At 39.2% G+C, this 9,745-nt stretch overlaps 1 protein-coding gene across 2 annotated transcripts; it reads left to right on the forward strand.

Moving 5' to 3' along the window:
* The first annotated feature begins 5,044 nt into the window (after positions 1–5,044).
* On the forward strand, positions 5,045–9,392 carry slc38a11 (solute carrier family 38 member 11). Of its 2 annotated transcripts, XM_056427533.1 has the most exons (13): positions 5,045–5,170; positions 5,258–5,378; positions 5,741–5,815; positions 5,916–6,050; positions 6,227–6,292; positions 6,399–6,505; positions 6,596–6,675; positions 6,837–6,907; positions 7,655–7,816; positions 7,900–8,012; positions 8,433–8,564; positions 8,661–8,742; positions 8,829–9,392. In XM_056427533.1, exons 1-13 carry the CDS (start codon positions 5,159–5,161, stop codon positions 8,936–8,938), a joined length of 1,266 nt encoding a protein of 421 aa, XP_056283508.1. In that variant the 5' UTR covers positions 5,045–5,158; the 3' UTR covers positions 8,939–9,392. The 2 variants fall into 2 exon arrangements, with proteins under 2 accessions (XP_056283508.1, XP_056283500.1); XM_056427525.1 differs by having other exon boundaries at positions 8,661–9,392.
* Positions 9,393–9,745: the final 353 nt, after the last annotated feature.

The following is a 9,745-nucleotide window of genomic DNA, read 5'->3' on the forward strand; positions in this document are numbered from 1 at the left end:
GCTGCTGAAGCAGTCAAATGCAGTGTGCAAGTACAAACTGTTGGTTACACTTATTACACATGCTGTATTATTCATCTTATCTAAATGTGTCATCGCGATAGTCAAATAGAATTAAACTTATAAAATAAATTCCAACATGTTTGTTGAATTCATTGTCATTATGAACAAGTGCCTAGACCGGTCTCAACCTTTGGTTTCGACCAGAGAGGCTGGCCTCTTCTTCCTGTTAAATCACATGTCTCTGTGGTCTATCAGGGAATAGACCAAGCCCCAACACACAAACCACAGCAATAACATACTTTTTAATCTAACATTTTCAAAGCAAAAATGAACCATTCAGGACTACAGTTCCATATCATTTCCAGTCACATTTCACATAAAATACTGGTTAATATTTCTCATTAAATTATTGTATTGTACAACCGAATGCTGTTTATTTCAAATCATTAGGAGACTGTCACTGTTGTTATTGTTCGTGGCACAACTATTCTGCTGTGGTCTTTATGAGTGAATAACAATGATGCCCATAGCATCAAGTAACATACCTCTGATGTCCATAATCATAAAAGACAACTGTCCCTCCATAACAACTCAATACACATAGTTATAGGTTTCAGGCTAACTTAAGCCTACAGTATACATATTAAAGAAATGCATTATAGTATTAGTAAAAAGGAGCAGTTGAACAACTGAGGAGCAACATTGAAACAACAACAAGACAATCTTCTCATAGCACCTCATTAAATAAAATAAACCTTTGGTTTGATGTTCACTTAACAAGGTCAACCTGAGTGACTAACCTCTAAAGAGGCATGCATTATTCTGCCAATCTGTTCCCAACTCATAACGCACAACTTGAGATATGAGCTGCCACTTTGAAGCTTGAGATAGTCCCACTTTAATTTATCTGCAACCTGTCAGCATTGTGACCTTGTGCTGACTAACCTAAAATGGATACATTTGTTTCCCTTAACTCTCACTGGAACATATTGTCAACGCATTAGTTGGGTGTCTGCTATTCGCCGTACATTGAACTGTGTCCTGCTTATGAGCTTTACATGATGACTGGGCTTGGCCTTAGGCCACCTGATACACCTTCAAGTATATTCAACTCTCACACAGTAACAAATAGAAGCTCCGCTTGAACATTTAATGTACATTGCTGCTTATTACAAAACTGAATTTTGCTGACCTAAAAAGGCTTCTAAGTACTTTGAATAGGTACAATATGTGTGACATATTGCTTCTTGGCTTCCAGATAAAATAACTATGGCTGGGTAAAGCTACAGTAGGTGTCTGACCGAGCCTTTTCCGAAACCGTAATAGTATTGTGGTGAAACAACTCATGCAATGCATAATAAAGTGGCCCGATTGATTATTGAAAGCAGAATTCAAACCACCCTGCTAACTCCAAACATTAGAAAATCAAGACAAGCAGACCTTTACAAGGGTCAGAAAAGAGACATACGGTGTGGTACAATGTTCCAGGAGAATCTCTGCATTGTTCCATCCCTCAGTCACTGCTCATCTCCGCAAGAATTTTTTTCACAACAAAAATCCTATAACTTATACAAAGATCATAATTCAGTATCTGTGGACTCCTAAGGGACCAAAACACTCAAAGCTCCTAATAGCTCACAACTAATGCTTCTGCCTCTCACAGACTACAGGATCAGGGACTAGATCTCGCTCTTCCAGGGCGTTGGCAAACTAGCTGATGATGAAGAGCTGTGAGAAGATAGTTCTCTGTATTAAATTCACGGTTTTGCATACAAGCTGGTGCTCTTTGTGTGTCTGCGTGTGTTTGTGTGTGTGTGTGTGTGTGTGTGTGTGGTTGTGTGTGTCTAACTCTGTGTGTGTTTTTGTGTATGTAGCCTGTATAGGGAGAAAACAGGACAGTCTAATCTCTAATTGACAGCAATCTAATAATGATGTTGACAGTCATGCAAGCAGGAAGCAGAAGATGTGTGGGCTAATAATTGCTGCCATGCCCATTAACTTGTTACATATTGTAGCCCATAATTTGCACTCAGTACCCACATAAAGTATACTCTATCAATCACGCTTTTTCCCATACAGGCCATCAAACCATGATCAAAAATAACATCTCAATTTAATAGAATGTGATACACAGAGGCTGCATCTTAGTTTGAACGCCCATAGGCACAGTTCTTTAAACATAATGCCATGTAAACAGACAAATATATATATATATATATATATATATATATATATATATATATATATATATATGTGTGTGTGTGTAGAAAGATGGATAGATAGATAAATAAATAGATAGATAGATGGATAGATGGATAGATAAATAAATAGATAGATAGATAGAAACACAAAGTTACAAGTTGTATTCTCAGCAACAGACCTTTGACTTTTCAATCAATTCACTCAGAAACAACTTTAAGAGAATATTTGAACTTACCTTTAGTGTTCCCTCCTCGACAGGTGAACGATATAATTGGCGTGAAAGAGCCTCAGCTTGTTCAAAATGTTGTCCGCCTGTTTCAGTTGTTTTGACGCTTCTTCCCGTGCAGAACTGGTCATTTCCACGATGTCAACTGCAAAACCATGAGAGAGAGTGAGAGAGAGAGAGAGAGAGAGAGAGAGAGAGAGAGAGAGAGAGAGAGAGAGAGAGAGAGAGAGAGAGAGAGAGAGAGAGAGAGAGAGAGAGAGAGAGAGAGAGAGAGAGAGAGAGAGAGAGAGAGAGAGAGAGAGAGAGAGAGATGTTTCATCCGCCCCTCCGCGCAGCATGGACGGGGTAGGCTGTAGGCTACTCCTGAGCTTTAGGATGTTCCTCACAACAAAGTGAGAGCAGAGATCAAAGAATGGTCGTAGAGAGGATCATGTGGTGGACATTATCATGCTTCATTGTCGGGAATGGAGATGCTGTCTTCACGGCGTGTATCCGGAACTAAAAGCTATAGCCACAACTTTGAATCATATAATGCACAATCGTGTTTGTGTGTGTGAGTGCATGCGTGTGACTGTGTAAGATGAGGTGGTTCGAGTTTGCAGGAGCGGGAAAAGAACCCATCACATTGCGTCATAAGCGGACCACAGAGGTGTGTCTGTATCTGCCTTGCGTGGAGCAAAGAAGTAATCCTTCATTGGGTGAAGTTGGGTGGTGACTTGATGGTGAGCAGGACGTTCACCTTGAGGCTGATACCACCTGCTGGATGTGAACAGCGTTGTCATGGCTTAGAATTTAGTGCAAAGTGGGCGAGCACAACGTTTCCAGATTTGAAAACACACACCCAATGTCTGGTTTAGGAAATATATGACAGGTCATGAAAATACTCAGTGAATCGGAAACGTATTGGAGCTTTAAATAACTGTATAGAATCGATGCATGTTTAACTAAATCGGGTATCCTATTGCAGACCATATAATAATAATGTAATAAAACGGAACCATTATATGTATTGGATAAAATTATTTAAAGATTCAACAGTTTGAACAAGTTTAAATTATTTTAATAAAACAGGACATGAAGGTTGATTCCTAAAATGTACACAATATTAGGCAAATGATAAGATATCTTGTAATCTAAACCAACAGCGTTTGCATTTTATTCTGTGACATTATAAGCAGTATAGACACATGTATAAGACACTACTGAATATTTAAATTGATAGCAAATGAAGGATATTTCTTAGGTCTTCATTCATGCATTTGTCAACAAATTAAACTCTGGAGTATAAACAAATCCATTATTAACAAATATTGAATGGATTATTAAAAACCTCAAATGGATATGTTTACAACTACAAAATATGTTATAAACAGGGTATTGACTACTCATAGAACAGTAACGCTTCACTGATGCCTGCTTGTATATCTTTTTATTTCCATATATTTATGTGTGGGCCAAAAAATGCATTAACATATCCACATCTTTAACAGCTGTCATTGTTTCATGGTCGACACAAAATGTTATTCTCAGAAAACCAGCGAGAACATCTGACCTAGACTGACTCAAAATCACCAATAAATGTCCATAATTCTCAACATGATAAAATAGTTATTTATTTCTTGGCGTACATTCGATCTTGCATTCTTTCCATTAGCTTTAATCATTTCCGGCCCTGGACAAAGGGCTCTTTTCATTAGTCAGCTTAAAAGTCAAAGTACAACCTATTCCCCAGAAGTGAGTTGGATAAGCACATGTCTGCTGCAGCGTTCACATAATAGTATTACAACATCCGCTGATTAGCATCACATGCACACAGGTTTCACTGGTTACATTGGGATTTATGAGGAGAGGGAGCCCTTGTCAAAGGACTTGGGAACATACTAAACGTTTCAAAGAGTCTATTTCTTCACTATAAAGTGTCATGTTGGTGTTGATTCTCCAGAGCAACAATGACAATATTTCTGATAAAATATATATTGTTATGTCATTTTGTATGCAACACACACAATGTCCTTCACCTACATCGCCTACAGCTTCTCAAACCACTGTAAAGCCCCAAGAGACACTATTTAAAAATATACAGTGGCATTATTTTTCCAGTTGAATTAAAGGTCCATGAAACACATGGAATGTCATGTCCGTGTAGACACATAGGGAAACCTTTTCACTAAGCCAACCTCAGTATATACAGTAACTTACATACATATACATTACATTGTGTTTTTATAATTAGGAAATCCATCTGTTGCCTTCATTTTTGTTGCATGCGTGCTGAAATGCCACACTGCAAGTGTTGTTGCTTTTAATCAGAAAATTGAAAATTAAATAATAATAATACAATAATACAATTGAAAGAGCAGAAGAAGAACAAATAAGATTCTCCACAGGAAACGATATTTGTAACTTCAGCTGAGAAATACAGATGTACTGTCAGCTTTCTTAAGATTGTGCTCAAGGAAGGAGTCTGCTCTGTGATTGGTCGGAGAGTTTTAGGACAGTGTCTAAAGATGTCAGGGGGAGGAGCTTAGCTCCGCAGGGCTGTAACCCAATCTCACCCCATAGGGGCGCTGTTGAGATGTTTCAATACTTTAGTTAGGTGCAATTGACAGGCTTTCTTGTGTTTATACATCAATCTCGCCTTGTTCAGCCACACCGCAAACATGTAAGAGTTAAACACCGACGAGACGTGGACGAAGAGGAACCTCATCAGCGGACAGCAAGGTGCTCAAAATGGCTCAGGAGGTAAGTGATGCTCTTGTTGGAGAACACAAACAGCAGGTGGAAAGTTGTTGTTGTTTCTAATTACTGTTCCATTTGATTATTTTCCAGCTAAACAACGAAGAAGGGACCACATTGATTACCCCGCACAAAGCGCCCAGAGAGCCAAGCAGTTCAATGATATATGCGTCTTTTAATTTCATCAATTCCATTATAGGATCTGGAATAATAGGTCAATCCATTTCACAATTCAAGTAGCCAATATTGCCTGACAAACTTATAAGTGTATTCAGTTGAATAATATAATAGTATTTTTGTTGTGCAACAAAGAGGAGCTTTCATACCACTCGAGCCCTGCAGTGGTAAACCCTCCAAATCATATGACCGGCGCCTGTTGCCCCCCATCCTCCCCTTAAGTCTTTAATCCTCAAAAGAAATGCCTGATTCATTATTGTGAAAAACCCAGAACAGCAGACTTAGTATTGGTTCTAACTGTAACACTTTCTTTTGTTTTAAAATACCAAAAAACGAGATCAACAATTTAGTTGTGTAGTTCTGTAGGTGCACTATGTTTATGTATGTATGTTTTACCAGGCTTACCATATGCATTGAACCAGGCTGGACTCCCCTTTGGTCTTCTGCTGTTGGTAGTTGTTGGATTCATTACAGGTGGGTATATAAAAGGTGTCATCTGTGAATAAGTGAATATGGTGGCATGGATTGATCAAATGAGCAAACTATTTACAATATGTTTTGTATTTAATGGCAGACTACTCAATCATCTTACTAATTAAAGGAGGAAACCTGTCTGGGACAAACAGTTATCAGTCACTGGTGCAAAGCACATTTGGTTTCCCTGGATTTCTGATTTTGTCTGGACTGCAGTTCCTTTATCCTTTCATTGGTGAGTTGTTTAATTTTTGCATTACCAAAACATTTAATATAATGGAAAAACATATTTTATGTGTAAGTTCCAGTGTAGGTTGACAAATAATAATGTTACTATTTATGTTCTAGTTCCGTCTAAATAATACTGCAGACATGAACACTAGAATGATACTTCTCTGTTTTCTCCCTCAGCTATGATTAGCTACAACATCACAACTGGTGACACACTGACCAAAGTATTTCAGAGAATACCAGGAGGTATGCTGCATGTAGTGTATTCCATCTCAGATAAAAGACAAGCGACACCATGCCTGCAGTAAATCCAACATGTTTACATCTATGTTGTCATGCATTGTGCTTACAGTTGGTCCAGATCACATACTTGCAGAGCGCCACTTTGTGATCTTGCTATCAACCCTTGCATTCACAATGCCTCTGTCACTTTATCGAAACATAGAGAAACTTGGGAAGGTAAGTTCGGTTATTACATCGTTGTCATTGTCATTTAGTGTTTTTAAAGCTGCCTGTAAAACATGTCTGTGTGTGTGTGTGTGTTACCAGGTGTCCTTATTGTCAATGGTGCTGACAGTTGCCATCCTCATCACTGTAATCATCAGAGCAGCTACCTTTGGACCCCAAATGTATGAATTAATTATCAGCAATTTGCTACTTCATAGGGATTTAAATGGAAATGTTTCTGTATGTTTTTTCTCTCCATTGATGTAAAGTAAAATGCTATTTTCCCAGCATAATCATGTGTTTTTGTGTTTCTCGATGACTGATTGTGAGTATCACTCTCTAGCCCCCCTACAGAGAATGCATGGGCATTTGCAAAGTGGAATGCTATTCAGGCAGTTGGTGTGATGTCTTTTGGTGAGTTTATCTGCATGATGCCGATAACTGAGCGTCGTGCGACACATTTGAATATTAGAGACAAGTAAACAAAGCCAGATTATCCACGAAACCCAGAACACATGCAGGATGAAAAGGGTCCTATCCCCTTATGTGAAAAAAGAGATCAAATGCACCAGCAATCAGCTGGGAGAGGTCAGTCCTTTTGACATCAACACAGAAGGGGTGTGAAGCATTTAGCTCATTATTTACGTCATGGTTAAAATCCTGTGTCCAGCAGTTTCATTTAACGTCATTAAATGTGTCAAAGACGAAGCCCACAGCTTTAATACACAAGCTCACCCATTCAGCATTCGGCCTGTTGTCATCTCCTCCTGAATGGGAATATGTCCATGAGTGAGTCTACCAAGGCCTTTACACACATTGTGGTGAAAATGTTGGCCTTGAATCAAGTGCCTTGACAATAACACCTAATACTGCTACAAAGGAAGTCATGTAGATGGGGAATACAGTGCTGTGTAACCTGAACTAAGACAGGCGTTGTTGGCAGTCTCTCAGTCTTAAAGAGGACAGATATGATCACTTCACCATCAAATGCATTCTAGTTAGGAAAAAGATCAGACAAGGTACTCCCAAATAAACTAGTATTTAAGGTTTAAATTCAAGCATGAAAGGAAAACACTGGTGTCACGAGCAATATGGTTGAGTGTTGTTGTTATGTTGTATGTTAATGGTGTGTCTATGTTCTGCCCCTGTGTGTCTCTTTAGCCTTTATATGCCACCACAACAGCTTTCTCATCTATGGTTCTCTGGAGCAGCCCACACTAGCGAACTGGTCTCGGGTCACCCACGCGTCCGTAGGATCTGCGTTAATAATCAGTGCTGCGTTCGCCGTTGCTGGCTATACCACCTTCACTGGCTACACACAAGGTAGCGATAACAGAAATAGCAAACAGTCATTTATTTGTAATATCACAAATGTATGCTTATGATCTCATACTCCGACCTTTTAGGAGACATATTTGAGAACTACTGCAGAAATGACAACCTGGCAACATTTGGTCGCTGCTGCTTTGGCTTCAGCATTATGACCACATTTCCACTGGAGTGTTTTGTTACACGAGAGGTAAGTGATCCTGAAGGTTTCTTTAATTTGTTCCCTGTGAAAGGGTTGTTTGGTTGTTTTTCCTGTTCCGATGTGAGGTTCTGGGACAGGGATGTCTATGTGTACAGATTGTAAAGCCCTCTGAGGCAAATTTGTAATTTGTGAGAATGGGCTATACAAAATAAACTGAATTGAATTGAATTGTCGTACTTCATCCTAAGAATCTAACAGCTAAACATTTACATATGTGAGGGACAGTGGTATTCTAAAGGCTTTGAGCCAGGGGCGTGGCTTTGTGACTAAAGGAACAAAAGGAAAGTGTGCCCCCTCACTCCCAGTCACAGTACAACAATGTCAGCTGTAAAGGCGTGTCCAGGTCCTCCTCAGGCATGTGACAAAAGGGTGTGCATTCGTACCCCCTCTCTCTTCTTCATCTCTCAGGTGTTATCCAAGGTCTTTTGCAGTCGGGACCTTACAAAAGTGGAACATGTGGCAATAACGTTTCTAATAGTTGCAGTTTGCGCATCAATCTCTTTGGCCTATGATTGTCTGGGAGTTGTTTTGGAGCTGAATGTAAGTGATATAAACTCAGCCAGTCTACATTTTCATTTCGATAAGTCCATATGAGTGTTTAATTTGACCGTAATGTTGTTCTCTTCTACCATGCAGGGTGTTTTGAGCGCCACACCTCTGATATTCATCATTCCATCTGCGTGCATCCTCAAACTCTCCCCCGGACGCTGGTTCCAGGGTGAAAACTTGTTACCCACCATCTTGATATTGATTGGCTTGTTTGTCATGATCACCGGTTTGATCATGACGGTCCTTTACCCTCAGGATTGCTCACATGGCGCGGAGATGTTCTACTGTGCAGATGCCAATGTCTCTGGCACTGTACCACCTGTATGAAATTCAACAAATATTTATTTATATTAAACTTTTTATGAACAACAACTTAAGTGACAACATGTGGACAAGCTTGTCCGCATACATTTATGTATTGTAGTCTCCTTAGTTCCAATTAAGGGCAGTCTTAAAAGGGACATTTTAAGGTTAATAATTGGGGTTTCTTCTAGAACATGATTACACACTTTAATGTTGAAAACATTCTCATACTGTCTATCTGAATGTCCCTGTATTCCACCTCTGAAATGCTCCATTTTAACACCTGTTTCCTAAAGATGTGACTCATGGCGTACATGGCATGTAACAGGTAGAGGAGCCAAATCTGAATGGCTTGTTGAATCACATTTTTTCTGATCTTGTCCACAACAATCTGACTGGGTTGTATTATTTCACAGTTTTTGAGGTTGCGCTCCTCAACTCCAAATGTATGTGCTACTGAAAAGGTGAATTGTTCATGAATAGTTCCCTTAAAAGTTTCACCATGATGCAATGATATTTGAGAAAAAACAAGTTTCTAACTTTAGAGCAACAGTTCGGGGAAGATTATTACTTCTATCAATTCAATAATACCCCTGTGCACAAAGCAAGGTCCTTAAAGGAATATGTTGTTGAGTTGTGGACAACTTGACTGGTCTGCACAGAGCCCTGATCTCAACTTTATTCACACCTGTGAGATGAAAAGGGAACTTTGACTCTGAAGCAGATCTTGAAGTGTAACTAATGTTCTTGTGGCTGAATATAAGGACATTATATCATTGCCTAACCATCTACATAGCAGTGCATGCACCTCATTAACGACCACTACACCACTCATTATAATTATATTATAGGAGTATTTTAATACCAAT

The sequence above is a fragment of the Pseudoliparis swirei genome, chromosome 2 (genome assembly GCF_029220125.1).
Source record: "Pseudoliparis swirei isolate HS2019 ecotype Mariana Trench chromosome 2, NWPU_hadal_v1, whole genome shotgun sequence".
Taxonomy (NCBI): domain Eukaryota; kingdom Metazoa; phylum Chordata; class Actinopteri; order Perciformes; family Liparidae; genus Pseudoliparis; species Pseudoliparis swirei.